The sequence below is a fragment of the Lemur catta genome, chromosome 2, assembly GCF_020740605.2.
Source record: "Lemur catta isolate mLemCat1 chromosome 2, mLemCat1.pri, whole genome shotgun sequence".
NCBI lineage: Eukaryota > Metazoa > Chordata > Mammalia > Primates > Lemuridae > Lemur > Lemur catta.
This window is the reverse complement of record NC_059129.1, coordinates 138,429,778-138,454,651: the sequence shown is the minus strand read 5'-3', so window position 1 is coordinate 138,454,651 and position 24,874 is coordinate 138,429,778. Positions and strand designations below refer to the sequence as shown.

The window sequence follows — 24,874 nt, the reverse complement described above, 5'->3', positions numbered from 1 at the left end:
ATTTTCATGGGAGTATTTTATGTGTTCCTTTATAAAAGATTTCCTTTTACAAAATAATAAAAATGATATCCCCTCTTTAAGATATAAAGTATTTTGCTTTATGTTAATAATTATGTAACCTCAATACTCCCCCTTTACTTTGGTAGTCAGGAATGTAGCCTTAAATTTAATAGTTATTCGTGGTAACTGCATTATCATGGTTTGTTTGCTTCTCTCTTTTTCAAACATTTTTTTACAATTTGTAATCCACTTTGAGCAGTCTTTGTTTATACAAATGTTTTACTGTAGGTCAGCTCAAATCCTTTTTAGAAGCACAAGAGTTATAAATTCTATATAAAAACATCATAAGATATGAAAACGTTCTGTCACACCAGGACTCTTTCAGTTAAAAGTGGCCACTGGTGTATTAAAAAATAAGCCATTTATTTATAATTTTCAGGGACACATATTGAAAGAAGACTACTTCAAGCTGTTTTTAAATACTTTAAAAAAGAAATTGATTTGTAAATTTTGATCCAAGTACAGAGTATGTGGGTCATACTTTATATTAAAATGCCACAGTATTAAAAAATTCATGAGGGAGGCTAAAAATGAACTAATTATATTATACTTTACATATTTTTATCATTTTAATGAGAAATTAGGTTTGTAGGTAAATTCAAAAGTAAAGCTGGTGACGATGAGTATGATATACAAAGGATATGGTAGGACAGTCAATAAAAATGTTGGGAAAAAGTAAAATGTATGAATCTATTTACAACTGTAAAGTCATAGTCATTTCTTCTATAATTTGCCCAAGTACCTTTTCACTAGCACCCACTGGATTGTATGTATAGTTTAAACATCAATAAATAAAACTGTCTGAAAGAGCAGCACTAAAAAACCAAGACAGCAAAGTTCCAAGGTGTTACTTCCTGCAAAATACCACCTGACTCACAACAACATATTCATTTAATGTCATCTGAGCAACTGGATGGAAAAAGGCAAAATTCAAAAAGGTATATTTCCTATACAAACATTACGCATGCTGCCTCCTCTCCCTCCCCCCATATATATATACACACCAACCTATGGAACATTTTAAATAAAAAGTCAACATTAGGTATTTGACTTAAAAGCACACCTTAATGATATCATCTGATTCACCACTTTTAGTTTTCCACTAAAAATTACTTAACCGTCACAGCTGGGATGCTCCTAGACAACCATTATATCTCAGAAGTCTAAAAACTCATTGAGAAATTTAAGGAGTTTATCTACAGCAGATTTCACTGCAAGCTAAGTATATTTTCACCCATGCCTTTGCTTTTGCCTTCTTTTAGGTGATCCTGCCACTCACTGACAATACCACAGCTGGCAAGAGCAAGGGGAGGGTGAACTCCAATTACCGTAGCATTGTGCTATCTGTGCAACAATGGTGATAATGTTGGGGGTGCCGATGACTATAAAACTAGTGACTAACACCACATTTTTGAATTATTGTTAAATTTCAATTGTTCAAACTATACACCTGTAATTATTCATAACTAGTCATGAAGTGAACCTTGAGGATTTCACTTCTTTATCTTCACTCTCCCCCATAATTTAGGCTTTGGTAGTTCAACACAGAAAAAAAAAAGCACAATACTGGAATTTTAAAAAAAAATATGATGCATATTAATGTGGCTTTAGTATCTTCCTGTCTTTCTGTGAGGTTGTAAATAAAACCTGAGGAATAAAATATCAAAATGAAATGCAGAAGAATCTCGGTGGTATTTATACCAACATACTCTGCAGCCAAAGAAGCCTGTAGTATTAGGGTTCAACAATGAAGTAATAGGCTAGCAGTTAAGGAGATCAAGTTTTAGCCAAGGGTCAGCTGTCTGTTCCGGTTCTCCTCATTCAGAGGGAAGGAATGCTGACTCTTGGGGACATTTAGTGGACTAGCAGCCCTAACAGGCCCTGGAAGCCAAATATAATTTCAAAACAGAAGGAGGGCAAAGAAAGGGCAAGAAACAGACCTTTACCGAGCACTTGTGTATGTGGCAAGTACTACCCAAGAGGTTTTATACATGTCACATCTCATGTAAATGCGAAGGGCTAAAGGAGTAGTATCTAGGCCTTGAAACTAAGTTAACAGTACATGTGAATGTCTTGTGTCAACCATAACCTGCATATTTACATATACTTTTAAAAATCTGGCCGGGCGCGGTGGCTCACGCCTGTAATCCTAGCACTCTGGGAGGCCGAGGCGGGTGGATTGTTTGAGCTCAGGAGTTCGAGACCAGCCTGAGCAAGAGCGAGACCCCGTCTCTACTAAAAATAGAAAGAAATTATATGGACAGCTAAAAAAATATATAGAGAAAAATTAGCCGGGCATGGTGGCGCATGCCTGTAGTCCCAGCTACTCGGGAGGCTGAGGCAGGAGGATCACTTGAGCCCAGGAGTTTGAGGTTGCTGTGAGCTAGGCTGATGCCACGGCACTCACTCTAGCCTGGGCAACAGAGCGAGACTCTGTCTAAAAAAAAAAAAAAAAAAATCTGATACCCTCAAATAGGCCAGAATTATATCGAAGATGTTTTCATTCCTATAAAAAATAGAAAATGCCAATTAAGTCAGCAAAAAAGTAGTGAAAATAATAAAATTGTCATGAAGTCACTCCAGAAAGCCAGCATAATCGTTATTCTGCCACACCAGGTGTTCACAAAAATATGGGGAGGTAGTGTTCTCCTTCCCCTGGAACCACTAGCACTGATAATAGATGACTAAATGCCGCCTAAATGTCCTGTATAAAAGGCTATGACTATAATTTTGATATAGCCATCACTGCTCTTAAACTTGCAAATAGTCAAGGCTTCCAGAAAATGGCAAAACACTTCTGTGAAATTACATGTGCTGAAAGTATGAATTGTGCAACTATACACAGACTGTTCTCTTAAGATAAAATGAGAAAATATGTTAAAGTATTTTAAATTACAGGCTTCCTGAAAATAGGTATTTTCTGTCATTGATTTCTTTTCTTATTCCTGAATGTGTTATAGGAAAGAACAAATATTAATAAGCTAGTGAAATAATTTAAATTTTTATTTTCTTTTTTTATTACTATATCTAATATAAAATCTTAGACATAGGAGGCAATCAATAAATGATTGTTAAATGTAGTTGAATTTTTCTGCATAATGTGAAAATTTGTGCCTTAATTGAGGATGTCAACATTTAGGTATGCAGGCTAAAGAAAAGCATAAATGCTGCAACTAAGAAAAGCAAAAGCATTTGGGAAAATTGTAACACATTTGTTTTTGTTTAAGAATACTCCATCTTCAGGAGCAGGTACATCAAGGAGCTGCTATAACGAATGGAATGAGTTGCAGAGTGACTGCTGGACTGCTACTCCAGAGTCCAACTTCCAGACAAGTTTCCTGCCATGTTTGAGTCTCTATTTTCACATGTGGGAATTACAGCTCAAAAGAGAAGAAGAAAAAAAAAACACGAATCAAATTAAACATGTAAAAATACACACGTTAAGAACTCGTTAATATTAATTTTGCTTGCTTCATTAATTGTCCTTGGCTACTACAATATGTTCCATCTTTAGTTTATTAAAAAAGGATTTGTTTATTTCTACATACATACATACATACAAATTAAGCCAATAGTGTTGCTCTTCATCCTTTTGCTCTTGGTGCAGGGAGTGGAAGGACAGTCCTTTTGAAAAATGAAGAAAAAGGTGGGGAAAGGCTTGATAAAAAAAAAAAGTACCCCTTCAGAGTTCAGGGTAATTTCTCTGAGGCCCCATTTCCTCTGCTGAGATTCAAATGTATCAAAAACTCTTGATGCTCAAAGGGGTAAACCATTTATACAAAATAAAACACCTTTCAAAAATAGCATGTTAAAATCAGGTTCTCAACCACCACTCCGCCATTTTCACACACTCTACACCCTCAAAAAAGAAAAAAAACAAGTAAAGGCATTAAATTTGTATATTAGGTTCATACACACCTATACCCAAAAAAGGTTTCAAAGGATAAATTATAGTAAGATAAACCAAGAAATGTTCCTCCAAAATAAATAGGTATAAAAACAGTCTAATCATTCAAAAGCATACCAAACAAAACAATATACAATAACCTGTCTCTATCCAAGGAAAGGCACCTACTTGGATATATACTTACTGCACTATCATAAAAGCAAAAAAAAAAAAAAAAGAGACTGGCCATGAATCCCAGTGGAATGATTATAGTCTCATTTCCTTCTTCAGACTGTGCTCTTTTCTTACGCCACATTACAGTAGGAAACTCTCCTCTATCATCTGTTGAGTGAGTGTACACACTCTGCTACAATATTCTTCAACTCATCTCCAAGAATTTAAATTAACATAAAGTTACAGCCAATGCTATCATTCTTTCAACATCAATTCTTATTTATGACAAAGTTTTGCCTCTTGTATAAGGAAATATATAAAAATAAGACTTTAGGAGCAAAGATGAGCTGCTTCCTTTTAACCTTATAGAATTCAAGTGAAGTTATTCAGGACTTGCTTTAACCTCATCAACATCTTGGAGCATCATTTTTTAAGCCACCTCTCCTCCACTACCATTTCCCTTTGTTTGTCACCACCACCACCAACACTTCCTGGACACCTAGATTAAAAACCCCAAAAGCATCTATCCTTTGTCTCTCCCTTTATTCCAACAATGGTCTTCCTCTGCATTCTCATTGCCGCCACGATTTCAAAGCTGGCTTCGACCTCACCAGTGAGAACAATGCTCTACATGCAGCTTTGTCCCCGCCTCCAGTGGTCATAACTGCATGTTGAAAACAAAGGCTTTGCATAGGTAAAAGGCATGTTACAATTCATTTGTCTTGGTAAATTCAAAGTCCCAGACTTTCAAAAATACTATAGAAGAATGGAGTAGGATCTGGTTTTGGGCAGGTAAAACAGATGTCAGAAAGTTCATGCACCTATACCTAGGGTACTCACCAAGACCCCTACTCTGGACATATTTATTCTTCTTTTACTAGTAGTTTCAAGTGTTCACTAATTAAATTTTTATTTATAATACAAGACTTTCAAAACTAGTGTCCAATAAATGAGGTGTTCTATTATTATTATCTGAAGCCAAACTTTCTCCAGATACACTCCCTAACCACCATGCCCATGTCAGAAAACAAGCTTTGGATGGAAGGGGCAGGACATTGCTGCGCTATCCCTGACCCAGTGGTCCAAGGCTCACTCATTCTGGCTGCTTTACCAGAGGACATTCACCTGTGGAGCAGGCATGGCTTACGCCACTGCCTCAACATACCGTTTTGTGTTCTGACAGAAAGAGGTATAAGAAAACAAGTAAAAATAAGACTTGAAATACACCACCCTACCCAAATTAAAACCAGTGAGCTCCAAAGTCTCAAGAGAAAGGGAAAAAAGGCAAAATGAAAACACACAAAACACAGAAATGCAGGAAACTGTCTTGGGCTCCATTAAAGACAAGCGATGGTTTTGATATCCCTGGGCTGCTAATATTTCCATTCACAATAAATCTCTGTTTAAAAAAGCACAGTGTGTTTATCCAGTTATTTTATAGTATAACAGATATAAACCTGAAGTGTCAAAAGTGAATGGAGACCTCAGCTATAGACCCTCAGGAACTTCCTTCCACCACCACAAATGAAAACCAACTGCTACATGATCATCTTGGTTCAGAAAGCTGTCCCTTTGGTCCAATGGGAAAAGGCATTAGCCCTGAAGGAAAGACTTCAGAGTCCTGCAGGTTCCTGTTTGTTTATTTGTTTTTCTACCTCTCACAGTAGCAGGCAGTCATAAAAACACGTGGTATATGCATTCATTTCCCAACCTTTCCCATGAACATTTCCCCTTTTCCCTAGACTCAAACACATCAAGACTCCCAAAGTGATCATATTTGGGGGGGTTTGGAATCTCTGAGATGTTAAAGATAGGGGCCACAGGAAGCCCCATGGCTCTCCTGTGGCCTGAATAAGATTATGTACTCAATTAGGCAACCCAAAATCCCTAAATAAGTTCAAGTGTCCCTGCTACAAAAGCAAATAGCATCCAAGAAGAGGAGGGAGGCTGTGGACAAGAACACTTGAGTCATTTCTGAGGATTTTAAGGTACCTGCACTTCCTTCATTCATTTGAATTTTTCCCAAAAGCAGAGTCCATTTTTACTGGTGCTTTTTCTTATATACTAACAAAGATAGCTTTTAATGTAAAATTACAGAGCAGATTAAGTACTGTGAGGTTCCTAAATCTGACTTACTCCTATTTCAGAGAAGGAGACAGAGGCCCTGACAAGTGGCATGAAGGGCTCAGGACCAGAAGGTCAGCTGAGCTTCTGCCACCCAGCACCCTCCTGGGAACCCGTCTCCTGATCAAAATATGCTATTTTATCAAAAAGCCATTGTTGCTTCCATGCCAATCATTATAAGTTGTTTGTTCTCATTTTTATGAAAAAGGAAAAATGGCAAGTGATATAAACTACTTTCAAAAATTACCATTTTATACTGATCTGACAGTAATATTGCAGTTAAATATTTATATCATTCCAATCTAATAATCAGGTACTGCTTAAATCAAAAGAATACTAAGAAATTAGCTATCAATAAGTGAATGCTAAAAATTATGTGTTTAATTTTAGAATACTCTCACATGCGCTGGATTTGCACAATATGCACCAGTGTATGCACAGACTCCACAGCAAAAGGACACTGCTCTGAGCTCTTAAAAAATTCAAATGATATCCCGATAATGAAGTAAAGTGAAAAGGTGTACACACTACAATCTAAACTTGGGTAAAACTTAGGACCTGTGGAAAGAGACAAATAGTACCTGAAAGCTTTTCTTTCTTTTTTTTTTTTTAATAGAATACATTATGAAGAAAAGTAGTTGAGAAAGCTTAGTCACTTTTTTGTGCCTTAAAGCTTTTTTCCCCTCTTTTATTCCAGGCTTAAACAAAGTTCAGTGGGGCATCAAACTGCCTGTTTTAAATTACAGTCTGTATTTTAAAATAGAATGCATGCACGGCATGTTCCTGAAGCTAGGGGGTGGGAGTGTTATTCACGGAAAATTGAAGGCTTGTTGAGTCAATAATCTTCTTTCACACAGTAACAATTTTCAGCTAAAATTTCTTGACCCAAACAAAGGAAAACAGGACCATTCAGTTATTTTACAACAATTTAGAGACGGCAAAGAAAAAGATGAGGAAAAAAAGAGACACCTCTAAAATCCTACATTGTGAGGGAAGAATAGAAAATCCTGGCTCAGGGAGAACCTGCTCTCCATGTATTTATTTCCTCTCTTAAACTGACAGTTAACATTAAAAATAGTTACTTCCAGTCCTAAAGAAACGTAAAAGCAAATAACCAGTCCACAAATGCTACTATGAGCTCCTGCTGGTTATATATTCCTTGTTATATAAAACAGATGTGTGCCTTCCGAGTTACCTGCAAAGTGAAAATCTGTAAATTAAAAGCTATTTCCCACCCAACTCAGACGACATAAAGTGAGACGCACTCGTGGCCCGCGTGCCAAGGGAAGCTGACCCCCGAGCAGGGGCGCGGAGGAGCGGGCAGGGTGCGAGAGGCACCGTGAGAACTGCAAGTGCACCCCCGAAGGAGCCGCACTCCTGCCCAGCCTCCCGCGAACCCTGCCAGCGGGCCCTCTGGAGCGCAGCAGCTTCGGGGCGCTGCTCCTCCCCTCCCCCTTTACCTTCTGGGTCCCCCTGCCCCTCAACCCTTGTGCTGCCAGCCAGGGCCTCCCAGCCTCAGGTAGGTCATCTGAAGGGCCGTGAGCGGGTCAGAGCCTGCCCGTTCTCCATTTGTTCGGGCAAAATTTGTAGGCTGACTTTTCTATTAGCCAGGAATATCTGCATTTATCATGCGTTACTTAATGAGCCTCATTTATCAACTACAGATCATCGTTATCCTTCTATTATCAAAACCAATATCCTGCAAATCAGTTATGTTTCAGCCTCTCTTAATCTCCAATTTTGTCTAGTGTCTATTTTTTTACAGTACTCCCTCATACTCCTTCATTAATTTTTTAGGAACTAATTGACAGTCCTATAAAATGGGTTGAAAATCATTTCCCCCCATATTTTAAATGGAAATCACAGAATATTACATGAAAAAGTTTACAGGGGGAGGAGGAGCATGCTTAGTTAAAAAGTTTTGTAAAATTAAACTAATTTTTAAAATTAACACATAGCCACTAAGCAAATATCTCAGCTATGATGAATTTGGAATTTTGTATTTATTTTAACAGGACTGAAGATGTCAATTTAGAAACACTTTGCACACAAACATTCAAATTATTTAAAAGCAAACTATAGATCTTTTAAAATATTAATTTATTCAAACTTTCTATTATATTTAGCCTGTTTTTCGCTGGAAGAATTCCAAACTGTTGAGGTTTTATTGAATTTTCATTTACAGAACAAATATTAAGTAGACGACTGTTTGAAAGGAGAGAGACATGCCTTCCCACTTCCTACCTTGCTCAAGTTCAAGCATTTTTATCCTCTATTTTCAAAATGAAAATATCATGAAAATACCTTAGAGAATAAAATTATAGAACATCACAGCTTAATGAAATAATCCATGTTGGAAAATAAACATTTGTCAGGGTCACTATTACTTTTTCTAAATTAGGAATTTCAAGTAAGGTCCTTAAATGCTCTTCACAACCTAATCCGAAAAGAACTGATGTTTTCATATAGAATAGACCAGCGAATTCAAAAACATGATAAATCCTAAGTAAGAAAGTGAAGTACTATGTGTTCCCTTTAAAACTTCCTCAAATCGTCAAAATGTGTCTGTACCTTCAGTTTCGAAACTACGCCAGTTAATCAGTATATCTGCAGATGCTCTAGCAAAGCACCATCTTTCAGAGAATCCCCTCCTCCTTGTTATAAATTATTTCCTATAAAACTTTAAAGCTCAACATATTCTATTTAATAACATTTAAAGAACACGGACAATAAACAGCTTAGGTCTTCAGCTGTACACAGGAATTATCCACTTCTGAACACTGAGATAAGCCTGATGACAGATCAGATTTCTCTTTCATTAAGTTGTAATTTTTTAAACAATCAGAATGATATGAGAAGGATCAATCAACAGACAGCTACACTCTTAACGTTTTCCTGGCAACCATTTAAATCAAGTTCAAGTTACAAATAAACTTTCAAAAGATTTCATTCAGTAGCCATAAAGCTAATTCTTACCTGACAGATTTTGATTTTTGCAAAAACCTACCAACTAACAGGTTAAGATAATCTTAACAATTTATATTTCTAGTTGGGTTGGATTGAGAACTCGGTAAAAAGCTGAACCCAGTTGAAAAGCTGCTTCACCCTAGGTTTTCCCAATAGGTTCCAATCATTCATAGGACAAATATTATCAAATCCACAGACTTAGAATGTCCCTATTAACATCTCATCAATACTCATATATGCTTCCAAGGTACATGACCCCTAACCAACACAAGTGTCACTAAAGATTTAAAAAAAACCAATACCAAAACAAACAGTACTTTTCTTTTATTAAAGGCAGAACATTGTATGCTCTGTTGCTAATACCCAACCCCCAAAGAATATTCTTGGTAATAACAGTTTACCAACCATTCTCTTTCAGGCTTCCAATATCCTGTTTAACACCCTCTATTTCAAAGAACAACCAGCATTTACTACCTCCTTCCTTTCACAAAGGGCCAAAAAACATATGTTTTATCTAAAGCCTAATATTTCCTTCTAATTGCAAACTCAACGAAAGTACCTTTTTAGTGAACTCAGAAAGATCAAACCTTTTTCATGTTAGTCTCTTTAGATATTTCCTATTTAAGTAAAAAGGGTCAGAAAGGTTTTTAATGACCTGATGGGCCTTCCAAAACAACCAATATTTACAGATATATTTTAGAAGGTCACAACAAAGCAGTCTATTCTCAAACACTGTTAGAATATGACTGCTAAACTGATCGTACTCTGTATCTTAAGTAAACAGAATAATGGACCTCCCCTATCTGAACTACAAAACTAGTGGCATGCCTCTCTGAAGAATAATACAAATTAGTTATTTCTAAACCGAGGAGTATTAACAACTCTTCAATCCCTGGAGGGAAAAGTATTACTTTGCTGAATGAGGAAGAAAATAAAACCTTCCCCCTTTTGTGTTACTTCCTTTTATAATATGTTTACAAGTATTTTATTAACAAAGTATCTATCTGTACTATAATTACTGAAATTATGATTACCATTTCTGTCAATTTTTTAAAAGTAAAAAATATATATTACTAAGAAAAGAATGTTTTCATGTTCTTTTTAGCTTAATTATCCTAAATGCCCACTTTTTCTTTTCTTGAAGCTTACGATTACCAAGGTAAAACTCAAGTGTCATTTCAAAAAACAAAATGGTTGTAGGGATAATACTACCCTGCCAATACAGATGCCACACTCATTTACTCATTTAGCAGCATGAGCATATGGAGAGCACAGGCTCCAATACCATATAAAAAAGATCCTTTAGCAATTGAAAGAAAATTCTGAAACTGGAGTAAGAATTAATTTTAAAATAAGTTTTTGTATGAATTCTTTTAGGAAAATATTTTCTGAATAAAACATAATAAATACCCTGAAAAGACCCTAATCTCCTAGGAGAGCCAAAACAGCTATAAAAACAACTGTAATAAAAGGATAAATAGTAAATGCCCCAAGACATGAAAATTTAACAAAACACTCAACAAAATCAAATTTGGGGGGTTATCTTAGAATGTAAATTGAAATATATTCGATGTTTATGAAATAATGGGGCATATAAGTTACAGAAGCTTTTAGATCTTCCATTGTATCTTTTGTTTAAATATTGGCTTCATTTCATACTAATATCAGAGGTAAAGAAAACTACAATATCCTCAAATTTTAATAATATTCTAATAGAATTTAATGATAATATTCTAATGGAAGAGAGCTCTTCAAGCCGATTTTTATATTATATTCCCTATGTTAAGATTTATCCATAATAGTAATACCAAGGATATGTAAGCTAATGTATCGCAATAGGGAAAAAGCTATATGATTAAGAGGTATAGAAATAAGTGGACAACATTAAGGGAGATTTGTTCTAAGCTTTAGGTCTGAGTATACTAAGCAAAAAATAAATACTGCTAGTCACGGCCCCACAACAACAAGAGTTATTAATTTATCAGTCATTTGCTTTCTGTGGATGATCTGAAGATCTAAATTACCTGGAAAACATAATCGTGTTAGCTATTGAAGATCACCAAGGATTTAGTAACATCAAAGATAGACAAACAGGTTCAAACAATGGCGAGAGGACAAATTACCAAGGGATCAAATTATAGATCTAGCATAAAGATATTGGAAATGTCTTAATTTTTTGTAATAGAAAGTTGTTAACTGTGTAACAAACACGCTAGAGAAAATATGACATGCAGAAATTATCACATGCAGAAAAATATTACAAAATCTATTTCAATGTTAGCAAAAACATTACGAAATAACTACTTGAGAAGCACTCTTATTATAGTCATATATATAATGGATAGTTAATATTATCAGTATGAATCACTATACTACATTTTTAAAATGATACAGATTCAGACTCACAATATACTTAGTTCCAAATTATAAGAATAGTGATTACAAATATCATGTATAGACTTTAAGCAAAAAGACAAAATTTATATCACTGACTCTTCAAAAGGAAAAGTATAAGAGTAAATCTACAAAGGATCCAGTAGCAAATTCAGGTGTGACAACAAACATAGCTTCATAGTCCCTACAGTATCAACTTAGCCAAGTTAGAGGACAAAATATTTAATAAAAGTAACAACATAAAAATACATCGTATTAGAGCCATAACAATACCAACAAATCATTCTCTGAAACCATAATGACCTTCACAGTGGACAACATATGAAGCATCCACATAAATAAAAATATATTTGTAAGCCCCACATAGAAATTTTTTATACATGCAAAGTCCTGGTGAAAGAAAAGTGGCACACCAAACTTCATTTAAATAAAGCCAATTTCCATCCTAACAGACTGGGAGTTTTAGGTATACCAGCCGATCTAAAGGGTTTGGCCTTTATTCAGGAACTGATATTTCTATATATTAATACTTACCATAAAACCTGGAAACTTTGCCCTCTAAAAAGAGATTATTGAAATGTGCTTTAAAGTGCTATTGAGTCAATCAGCATCCTATTTATCTGTGACTTACAAAATTAGAAAATGCTAATTAGGGTATTTCTTTTTTCTAACAGCTTCACAAGAAAAATTTATATTATGAACAACCTTAAATGCTCTTGGGAAATAGATAAGGTAAAGATTAAGGAAGACAGTAAGTCATTATACATATACAAAGAGATATAAATAGAATAATTCAGAAAAAAATTTAAACTACTGATGAATGTATTGATTTACTTCCTAAAATACTTACATCCTCTTTTCCAGTAATCAACTTAAAAAGCACTCATCCCAGAAGCAAACTTTTCAGTTAGTTTTCTGGGACTACAACCCATCATCATTCCACTCCTAATTATGCTGTAGAGTTAGCTGAATATCAACTATCCATTCCAATGCAAATCCATGACAAGCAGCATATACTAGTGACTGATATCAAAGTTTTTCCAGTGGATATGAAGAAAGCAGTACACTAAATCAGTATCAATTTATAGCAAATTTTTCAACCTGTGTCACAGTATAAATCACCAGCCAATGACAAATCTACAAAGCTGGGCTTCCCCAAAAACACTAAAAAACTGGTGAAAAGAAGTGGAATTCACTATTTATCTGCTTCCCGTGAGTCAACTGAAATTCCATAAGACCACAAGCCAATTCCCAAATATTTACCAAATGCTGCATTTATCAACAGCATGTATATGTGTCACACACAGACACACAAACTACATGCTCACCAAGCTGCAAATTATCTAAAGAAAAAAGCTTGTTGCATAAAGTACAGAATCCATTACCTTTTCCCTCCCTTCAAAACCAAATATGTAGACAATGAGTAAGCCAATACAACTAAAATAAAGACCACAGTAAGATTTCACCCTTTCCCACCACAAAAACTGTAAAAATTAGGGTTTCAAAAACATGTCCATCAGATTCAAAGATAGTCCACATCCTGTAGCCACTTACCTTCTTCTCTAAGGCTGTATATACATTAAAATGGGTATGATATTCATGCCCAATGTCATGTATAATATTCACTACAAATGCTTGTTCTCAAATGTTTAGAAGTAATATAGTAAATCTTTCTTAATGGAAACATAATTGAAATTAAAATTAAAATCATGGCTATCCTGAACTCCTATATTAAACCTTCTTAATAGAAATTAACCAATAACAATTCTTCAAATCAAAATATTTTAATAAGAAAGTAAATGTATAAGAAAATAGTATGAAATATTTATATGAATTTATTCTTTTAGTAAATAAAGAAAACCTCATTTAAATTAGGTTCCCTCTTTAAAAAAAAAAAAGGCATGATAACCCATACTGTAACCACTACTCTAATCAACAGACACCCAGTTACCATACAGTATTTGCTGGAGGAAATACTTTACAAACTGCTTTGTCAAATTTTAAACTAAATACTTTCTTTTGGATAATTTCTCATTACATAAATACAACATTCCAGAAGATTTTCAAATCACTATCAGATTTTTTTATCTCATCATTTATATCTTTCGCAAAGTACAAATTTCTTTTAAGTTTTAAACTCTCATATAGACACCACTGTTCTGTATCACTACCAAAAAAGCAAAAACCTAAAGAAAACTTAAACAGCAATAATCACCTGCACACAAAACCAACCATTCAATTAAAACCTTCCAAATCACATCTGGACTCTTCAACAGAGATACATACAAATGACACAGACTTATCTAGGACTACAGAGCTCCTGACAACTAAGCCTAAAATAATTAATAAATCACAAAATATATGTGAAATGTAGAAACTTCTCTCCCACGTCATGATATAAAGTAGAACAAACAGAAACAACAGCTCTTTCTAAAAATCTTTAACTCATTACTTTTCCAAATCAGCACATTAATGTCTTACTGGTAAACTAGATGGTCTTTCTTGTTGTATTAAGTTCAAGTCTTCATGGTTTGGTTTTCCGGGGGCCAGAGGAGGTTGAGACCTAGTTCCATAGCCTTCCTGAGACATGTCCTAAGCAAACACAAATACAAAAAAAAGCACTTCATAAATATCTCAATAACATAAGCTTCTTCAGTAACAAAAATGAAGCAAAGGCTTATCATAAACTATCAATTAATGTTATTGATACATTTTAGCAGACAAATATAGTTATGATTTAATACATTATCAAAAATAAAATTTCTTTAAAAAGCAGTTAATCACCAATAGCAGAAGTATACATGGATATAAAGTTAAAAATTAAATGTATTATGAGACCATACAAACTAAGTACTGTATTTGAGTTTTGCAGGAAGATGACTAAGTCAGTAAAAAATGGGGAAGGAGGTCAGTTGTAGCCAAAGTGTCTTTGAAACCAGAGCAAACCCAAATCTCCTTTCATTGTTAAATTCTGATTTTGTTTTGTTTAATTCTGATTTTGGTTAGGCTGCTTTAAGGTTACTTCAAAAAAATTAAATAACTAATGAAAGCTTTATTATCAACTGAGTCTTAATATGCCCTTTCAATTACCTTCAATACAACATAAATTTGTATTAAGCTCACAGAATCCTGGGGTTTCTACAAAACCAATAAACACATATGTATAGGTCTCCATATGTTCACATGGCATAGTTTTCAGAGAACCATAATAAAAAATAAAATAACAGTAGGGAACAAAACATATCCCAAAAAAACCTGAAAAGGGACAAGAAACTTAACGTTAACACGCCCTTTCTAGCATCTTTCCAGGAGGTATTCTACACGGTTTCAGCATTGTGCTGAGCTAGTATTACATAACCTACATACCTCACCATACCACATTTACTGTATACCAGATCTCTAGTTGCTAAACAATTTATGTTCAGCTGCTAAACATTCTACCATCATTTGCACCTGAAGTCAAATAGCAGGACAGAATGTTAAATACTTATTATAGCATGCCTCGAATGGCACTGAAAGTTGAAGAACCAGTTTCTAACTGGAGAGAAAAAAAGAATGGAAAATGTTGCTTTAAAATAAAATTCTCTCCCTTTCCTTGCAGTTCAAATATGGGCTGGCACTAAAGAAACATGATATACACGTTCTACTTCTGTTAAATCCCTAAAATATTACTTTAAAAATTAATATTTATTAGTTGAAACCCTATAAAAAGCTTCCGATGTCCCACTCCTTTCTAACACAGTATACACTTAAAATTACATGGCTTCTTAAGCCAAGAAACTTTGGACCAATAGCTGGTACTACAAAGTACACAAGCTGTGCAAACTAGATTTAACTAGCCGAGTGTGGGTGCAACCTGCCTTTATAAACAGGCAGTGAAATAAAGGAGCATGCCAACAATCCAGCATTTTCACATGCAACTATTCTTTGCTTTAAATTAATCTCCACTCAGCCCCCCAAAATTAAGCAGATACTTAACTTCTAATAGTAACATATGATACTCAGTCAATATCACACTTTTGTAACCAAATTCAATCCCAGTTGTACGGGTTTTTATTTGATAACAATAAAAGTGAGGTAAGAGTAAGCACATGCAATCCAAGGATACTTAAAAGGGTAGCTCTTCAGTCTGGTTGCCAGCAGAGTGTAACAATTAGGCTTGTGGGGGACAAAAGCAAAGGCTAAGAGATTATCACCACTCTCACCACCACCCCTCCTCCAGCACCATGTTTCTTCCAGATCCTAGACTTCCACTTGTCACATGGACTTCCCGCTGGGTGCCCTGTAGGTTCCTTTCCATAAACAGCAAGGATTTCAAATTAAGTAGGGCAAAGGCCTCCATTCAGGGGCCTTCACCCTGTTACAAAAAAGCACAAAGGTGCAAGACAGCCTCACAATGGGTGAACAAAGGAGCAGACCCTGCCTTCTCCTCAAACACATGCACACACACAGTTTATGGGCAGTGCTTAGACACTTTTTTTTGTTAAAGTAAACTTCAGTTAGGAAACAGTAAACAGGCTCCCAGGCCCTGCTTATTACCCATTTATCTAACATTTCTTTTTATTTTTTCTTCTTAGCTAAATGAACTGCTTATTAAAGGAGTTGAAAAAGACCACTACAATGACAGTGGATACACATTTCAATTTAGATATCACAATCCCCCATCCCCAAAATAAGTAACTCTGAACAGACTATGATAGCTATCAGAAAAATGTATTATGATATTATATTTCATTTTTTCGGGCTTTAAAAGTTCAAAATGATTAGGTTCCACCAAAATCTCAAATACTATTCCTAACCATAAGAAGCTTTCAATTATTAAATATAGTCATAAATAAAACCAAAACAAAATTTTGTGAGAATCGCTAAAAAGGGAACTTGTTCTGACTCAGTTTACGTTTGAACATAAGGATTCACTTAACAAAGAGAGCACAAAGAAAAGGTACCAAGATATACCTGTAATAATCATCATCTATATATAACTTACTATGGGGCTATGAAGTCTGTTTGGCTGCTCTAGTAAAGCTACAAAAGTTATATCCCACAACAAACTTTAGCTTTTTGAACTTCAAAGCTATATTTATTTTTTGGTTTTGGTATGCACTTATTCTCTTCTTAAGAAGTGTAAATAGAAATAAGTAAGGTAACAGACAATAAGAAAACAATGTCAGTGTCAGAAAATAAAGAATATGTTTAGCATCATTTTATAAACAAATATACACAGCTTTAAATTTTAAAACATTATTTCTATCTTTGGTTATTTATACATTTATGCTAGTATTCACTGGTGTGTAAGCTAGTACATACATATAAGTAATTACCACATTTATCTGCCATACATTTAAAAGTCATGCCTCTTCAAAAGAAAATCATACTGTAATAATATTGTGTAATGCACAAGAACCAAGATAAGAGAATGTGGTTTTCCCGTTCAGAATGTTTTATTCAGTATTTATTCAGTACTATTTTGCTACATTTCATCCACAAACTTTTAATCATTGATGGGCTCTGGTCTTAACCTTCTTTATATCACGAGTCAAAGGTAAAAAGGAAACTGACTCCCCCAAAGTGTTAAAGGAGTTTGAGGTAGAGGTGTGTACACATTTCTTTCAGAAATTTTCACTTAAGTGTTTCATTACATCATTAAATATGAAATGTCTGATTTCGAATCACAAGTTTAGTTTATTATATCTCAAACAAGAAGCAGTACAATTAATCAAAGTATGTGCCTAAACTATGGACACAGTTTTGCCATCTTAACGGTAGCTTGTTTATGCCAGCAGCAAATAAGCCTGGAGAGCGAGTGGTGATGAAATCATGAAAGGGGTTTTCCACAGCCTGTTGAGAATTGAATATTTTTCCTTGCAAGAAGTGGTAGTCAGTTAATGCAAGGTCTGGTGAGTAAGGTGGATGATAGAGAGTTTCCAAGGCCAACCTCTGTAGTTTGAGCAGCGCTGTTTTTTTGCAACATGTGGTCTTGCAAGAGAATTGGCCTATCTCTATTGACCAATCTCGTCTGCATAATCATAAGCATCCTCATCATTTCATCCAACTGGTTGCAGTAGACATCTGCTGTAATGGACTGACCACGTTTCATGAAGCTGTAGCGAAGAATACCCGTGCTGGACAATCAAACAGACACTATTAGCTTTTTCTGGACTGTGTTTGGTTTTGGACTGTGTTTTGGCACTTCATCTTTATCCAACCATTGTGCTGGACGCTTGGCGACTGTCAGAAAGAATCCATTTTTCATCACACATAACAACACAGTGTAGAAATATGGTATGCCTTTATGTTATGACAGCAAAGAAAGGCAAGCTTCAGGACGATTTCTGATGGTTGTTTAAATAATGAGGTACCTACCTATCTCTGTCCAGCTTCTTTACCTTGCTGATTTATTTCCAATGGTCCAATATTGTTGGAATAGTAACATCAAACTTGCTGCTAATTCATGCATAGGTTGAGATGGATTTGCTTCCACTACCCACTACAGCTTTCAGCTCATCATTATCCACCTTGGTCTCAAGTCACCCATGCGGCTCATTTTCAAGATTAAAATCACCAGAAGGGAACTTCTCAAACCATCAACTTACTGTGAGTTCATTAGCCACATCCTTCCCAAACACTTCACTGATGTTTCAAGCTGTCTGTGCAGTATTGGCTCCATGATGGTTGAAAAATAACATGAATTTTTGACTTACATGGTTTCACAAAAGTTGCTTTAAAAGAAATTTTGAAACATAATCAGAAGCCAAAAACCATACATTTGAAATAATGAGGATGTACCTTCACAATAAAAATAAAACAAGAAGCGTCAAAGTGAAATTGTCAGAGATATCAACTGTCAGACTTAGTACACAAGGAAACTGGACATTTCATACTTAATGACCGAACACACTATATATATAGTAGACATTTACTGAATGCCTACTATGATCATTACCTTTGCTGGGTACATTAACATATCACAGCATGAAACACAGGAAAACACCAGTGTCCCACTTCTATTATAAAAAAGGGTAAGATAAAAACTACCACGAGGGCCTGGTAGGAAGACCTGGAGCGTGAGTGCTTTTGTTTTCTTTTATTACGAAATGAATATTAAATATTAATGAAAACATGAGACTTTGAAGAAAATGTCAAAAAACTACAATGTCAAGGATGCTTCAAAAAAATTAAAAAGGGAAAACATTCTCATGGTGTAAGTTTGAAAGATACCCATTACTGGGCATCTACTCAAAGGAACAAAAGACATTCTATAAAAAAGACATCTGCACTAGCATGTTTATAGCAGTACAATTAACAATTACAAAGATGTGGAAACAACCCATATGTCCATCAATACATGAGTGGATTAATAAAATGTGATATATGTATATCATGGAGCTCTACTCAGCCACAAGAAACAATGGTGATCCAACACCTCTTGTATCATCCAAGAGGATGGATACAATCCATCTCTAGCTCTCTCTCTAGAGAGCTAGAGCCCATTCTACTAAGTGAAGTATCACAAGAATGGAAAAACAAGCACCACATGTACTCACCATCAAATCGGTATTAACAGACTTAACTGACCAACACTTATGTGCACATACAATAGTAACATTTATCAGGTGTCGGGCAGGTGGGAGGGGGAGGAGGAGATGGGTATATTCACACCTAATGGGTGTGACGCGCACCGTCTGGGGTATGGACATGCTCGAAGCTCTGACTCGGATGGGACAAACGTAATAAATGTAACCTAAACATTTGTACCTCCATAATATGCTGAAATTTAAAAAAGGTACAAAGAGATAAACAATACCTTAATATTTAATATTCTGAGATAAATAAAAACTTGAAATTAAAAATAAAAACAAACAAAAAGCCCCAAAGAGATAAGCAATGAAAGGAAAGATTTCCTCCTTTGCAGGATCCCCTCCACAAAGTTACTACTGCTAACCATTTATTTATCCTTCCACAATTTTTCAAAGTGTTGCCAAGTATAAATGTAGATTTAAATTCTTTTGCCTTTATACACAGCTGAAGCATATTTTCTGTAAATAGCATCATTTTCAGCTCTTTAACAATATATTATAGAGCTCACTCTCTATCTGCAACTAAATATCTACTTTATTTTTTGGGGGGGGCCACATAATATTGCATTATTTGAAGGTGCCATAACTTATTTAACCATTCCCTTATTGATGTACATTTAGGTTGTTTCCAGTCTTTCTCTACTTCATACAGCACTACAGCAAGCATCCTTGTATACACATCTTCATGTGAAATATCTCCGTAGCATAAATCTCTACAAGCAAAATTTCTGTCAAAGGTTTGGTACATTTAAAATTTTGATACACACTGGCAAAGTACTCTTAACAAAAGAATTGTCCATTTACACTAACAGTCCATCATTTTGGAGTACAATAAAACTTACTGAAGATGCTTATGTTAGCACTATACGTCTTACATTACAAAAAGTGGCAAAGTAAAAGCAGGGGAGGGGAAGGAGGATTGGGGAGACTGTAACACAAAAAATAATAATAATAATTTAAGAGCATATGGAATACAAACCAAAGGAAGATGGAGAAACAAACAGGGTGGGGGAAGGGGGGAGGAACACTTCTGGCCTCCACAAACAAACAGCAATGCAATCAAGTGGGATCAGGGAGGATACATCTGGAAGCTAGCAGAAACTGGTTGTCTCCGGAGTCCAACAAAGAGCTGCAGGTTGGAAGCAAAAAGCAACAAGGAGCCACCATGGCTTCTGGGTCTGAAATACATGATGATTCTCACGCTATGTAAAAAACGTTTCCAATCATCACATGAAGCACAGATGTTCTAGGAAGAGTAAAGATGGCCACTTAAATTATCACTGCAATAATCCAGAGTGAGGGGACGAGGATTTGAGTAGTCTCAGAAAATCCTGTGTTATCTAGGTCAGAATCACGTCTTACTCATTTTCTCTTCATGCTTTGGAAACTCGGATCATCAATTAAGGGAAAATAGAAAGCGTCCTGGCATGTAAGGCTGGGGGAGAGCAGGCTGGGACCACCTCCATGGGGAGAAAGCCTGGAGGCCACACCTCAGCTGGAGAAAGGCAGTGTGCTATTGATCTCCCCTGCATTTTTATTTGTAGATAAGTAAATTTAAAATATTTTTTCCAAAAAGAAACCAATATAACTATTAACATATCCACATATGTTAATGGCACACTCACCCCCCTGCCATCTCAGGAAAGCCCCATAGAAACAAGAGGTGACTGTGACAGGTACTATGCACAGTTCTTCCTAACAAGAACCCTGTAAGATAGCTCCCATTATTACCTTGTTTTACTACTTTTTGTTACCTTGAGGAAACAAACACTTAAGCAACTTACACAGGTAGTTTATGATCATTATGCTAGAGTATCTCAAAGTGAAGGGCATATCATTTCCACAAAAACTGTATTTTAACAACTGGAAGCTTCAAGCACTGTTATTATATATAAGAGATTTAATATAATTTTAATTTTTAAGGTATTATCCTACACTTTCATATATTCTAAATTCTCTTTTAAAAATTATAATCTTAAGTGTGTTATATGTCGCACACTTCCAAACATTCAATTCCAATATCATGAATAAACAAGAAATACTAAAATGAAAAATTCCCTTCCACAATCTTGAATGGAAAGCCATTCCCTACCACTTGTGATCATCAAATAGTTACTAAAAAGCCACGCGCTGATAGGAGGCACGATGAAGAGGCCGAGCAGCCACCGGATTCTGTTCTTGAAGACTCTCTACTTGCTGTTTCTTTCTGCCTGGCCCCTTAAGAACTCGGGTCCCTCAGGTCTTTACCCAGAGACTGCACAATGACTCCTGCCTGGCAGTGATTCCAAATCTCTACTTGAAGTCCCACATCTCTTAAGTGCATTATTAGTGTCTGTATCTGTAAGGAGAGGGACTTGCACTCATCATGTCAAGAAAAGACTGTCCTAACCATCCCACGAACCTGCTCTTTCCCCTCGCCTCCCCTCCTCTCCAAAGGCCTCATCACTCACATGGGACTTCTCAGAGCTGTCCTACACCATTATCTCTTCCGAATCCAGACACATCTGATGCATCACCCAACCCAAATCACTGTCTGGTGCACCTGCTTTGTCCTGGAGCTGAAGGCCAGCACCTGCACTGGGCACTTTCCACAGCAGCCTCGTGCCTGCTAGGCCGCCCCTGCCCATTTCCTGGAATACACCTCCTCACTACCTACACGATGAAGTCCAGAGTCCGTGGCTGGGCACACAGCCATTCACACGCCCTCTACCCACCACACCAGCTTCACCTCTGGCTGGCTCAGGGCCTGCTGCAAGTGCTCAGCTTCAGCCTCTCAGCTGCTTGCGGGGCCATAGGCCACTGCCCTTCCAGGCCTCTGTGCCTGCAGCTCTCTCACCCCATTGCAAGTGGATGTTCTCCCTTCTCCTGTGTCTGCAAAGCATCTGGTTGTCCTCAAGATCCTGCAAGAAATTAACCCCACCAGCCTCCAAAACAACTACCTCAAAGCAACTTCAAATGGACTCCTCTTAAAGAACTTATAATGCTATATTTTAACTATTTGTTGTGTATCTCCCAAACTGGACTCTTAATTTCCCTAAAAGAGGGATGCTATCCTCTTGGATTCCCCGTGCCTAGCACTGATAGGTACTGAATAAAAGCTGGTGAATGACTGACAGCTTCTAAGAGATTTCATTTAGAATTAGACACCACAACACAAAAATAAAAGTAGGAGGACAAACACAAAACTGAACAAAACTTGGGCACATGTCCAAGAATATTTATCATGTTAACAGCTACACCACCTGGTAGCAATGTGCTACAAAACACATTTTGCTGTTTGTTACCGCCAGTCTGGAGGCAAAAGGATGAATGCAAAATAATACAATAAAACTATACCAGAAATTAAGACTGTGGATAGCATAAATGATGCCATCAAAAAGGAGGAAAATCAACACATTCTATGCCTCCCAATGAACAGATCAGCAATGAAGTATTCTGCCAAAAAAAAAAAAGATAATGAGCTTTATAAAGCCTATGGATCAAACTACCAATTTATAGGAACTAAAATGGATGAAGGAACATGTTAAACCACAGTGAGTCAATTAGTAAATCCCAGGTTGTGGGAATCTCTACTAGACAAAACCACCCAGTCTCTTCAACAAATAAATGGCAATAGAAAAAAAGAAAAAGAAAGAGGATGAGAGAGAGAGAAAGAGAGAGAGAGAGAGAGAGAGAGAGAGAGAGGAGATGGAGGAAAATTCATGACATGAAGGGATTAAAAGAGATCAACCAATTCTAAGATTGGACTTTATTTGGATCCTGATTCAAACTACCCCACAAAAACACGTTTTCATTTATGACACTTAGAAATTTGAACACTGGAAAATTGATATGAATAAATTATATTTTAAATGTGGTAATTCTATTGCTCTTTTAAAATGTCCTTTATCTGTTAGAGCTATATTGTGAAATATTTACTGATTAAATGATAAAACGTCTAGGATTTACTTCAAAGTAATACCAAGGTTGTGGGTGAGGAAGAGGAGGATACAGATGAAGCAAGACCAGCCATATAACTGTTGAAAGCAGAGTGATGCATGTATGGGGTTCATTACACTACTAACTGCTTCTGTATATGTTTGAACGTTTCCACTTAAATGAAATTAAATGAAGTTAATGACTAATTCAGAAATCCAGAAGTGGGACTGAGGCCCACTCCGGCTTTTATCTGAAAACCTACATGAAAACAACAGTAACTTCCTATTGGTATTCAACACCCCTCCTCTGCAAAAACACATTAAACAAAGATCTTTCAATTTTTCGGTTTCTTAACACCCCTCCATTTTTAGCTTTAACATGTTTGCTACACTATTTAATCGCAACACTTAGCTACCTTAAACAACAAAATTCCCTCTATAATCTTAATCAAATTAACCTTAACAATTTCATTTTCCCCCTAGGTCCCCAAAGTAAAACCTGCTCTTCTTATTGACTCAGAGACCCTTGATGTCATCTCTGATCTCAGCTCAAGGTGCCCTCCCAGCCTAAATCTGACACTCCAACCCTCGCCTCAGCCCAACCTCTTACAGGCCAAGTTTCCTATTTCCCCAACTCCAAGAAGATGTCTGTAGCCATAGATCTCTTCTGAAGACCTTCACCCTTTTGAGTCAGACAAACCCAAATTCAGACCCAACTTCACTATTCACCCGCTGCGTGACCCTGAACAGCTCAGTCTCCCACCCTAGGCAAAGGCACTGGGCAGGGCCGGCCATGCAGGTGTGTGTATACCCTACTGGTGCCCGTCTGTCTTAGTCTCACGGTGCTCAAAGAATGGGGTGAACCAGTCTCATCTATATCACAGTGAGTACTGCTCATCGTCTGTTTGGAAGAATGGTAACTCACTTTAATTCTTCCTGGTCTACATCTATACCTTCCCCTGCTCTAAAGATCTTTTGGTCTAGATAAAAATCACATGCCCAAAACATAAATGGTGGTTTTTTACTGCTATTAATTCCACAGGTTAATTCAAAGCTTAAGGCCCTATTCCTTCTACTATAATGTATATATTGATGAGCACAAAGGCTAGTCAGCATATTTATTTTCTATCAATTCAAAGGAATAATTATTATCAGATTTTTAAAAAGCCATTCTAGAAAAAAGACAGGCTTGCACAAAGTACTTCATGATACTTTCTCGCTTACAAGTCTTTACTGACAGCAGACTCCTCACTACGAATGCCACCATCCACAAGAATGCTGCCAGGGCCGAGGACTTACCTGTGAAACAGGGCCCTGCAGTCCCCACACCTGCAGTAAAGATGAGCATGGCTGACAGGGGTGCAAAGAACAGCATAACACTGTGGGCAGCATCTCCCCTGAGCTAGACAGGTCAGAGGCCTGGAGGCTGTTACCTCAGCATTCAAGACCTAAGAAAAGCTTTATAATTTGTTTTCTTTTAGCTTCCGTAAGAACTTCTCCCTCAACAGTGAGCCCAGGGTGAGAAGGGAAACCACATGGTTGCCTAAAATCACATTTCCTAAAATACCAAAGAGAAACATGAAGATACTCAAGACTAAAAATTGAAGTAATTAAAGACTTCTAATAATGAATTTATTTTAATAAAGTCACAAAGATAAATGAGCCACAGTAAATGAACTTAGCATCCAATTACCATCATCTTCACTAGTCTTCTATGGAATTAGGCCACAGACATCCCTTCTCTAAGAAATAACAGAACAAGATTATCTGAATCT

General features: G+C 36.3%; 1 protein-coding gene across 4 annotated transcripts in view; it reads right to left on the bottom strand.

The window, feature by feature from the left end:
- The window catches only part of ARID1B (AT-rich interaction domain 1B), a 397,799-nt gene that overhangs the window by 239,905 nt on the left and 133,020 nt on the right, over positions 1 to 24,874 (bottom strand). For all 4 annotated transcript variants that reach the window (XM_045544625.1, XM_045544627.1, XM_045544626.1 and 1 more), the window contains exon 4: positions 14,087 to 14,197. In XM_045544625.1, coding sequence (XP_045400581.1) covers positions 14,087 to 14,197 — 111 coding nt within the window. The remainder of the gene's footprint in view (positions 1 to 14,086; positions 14,198 to 24,874) is intronic.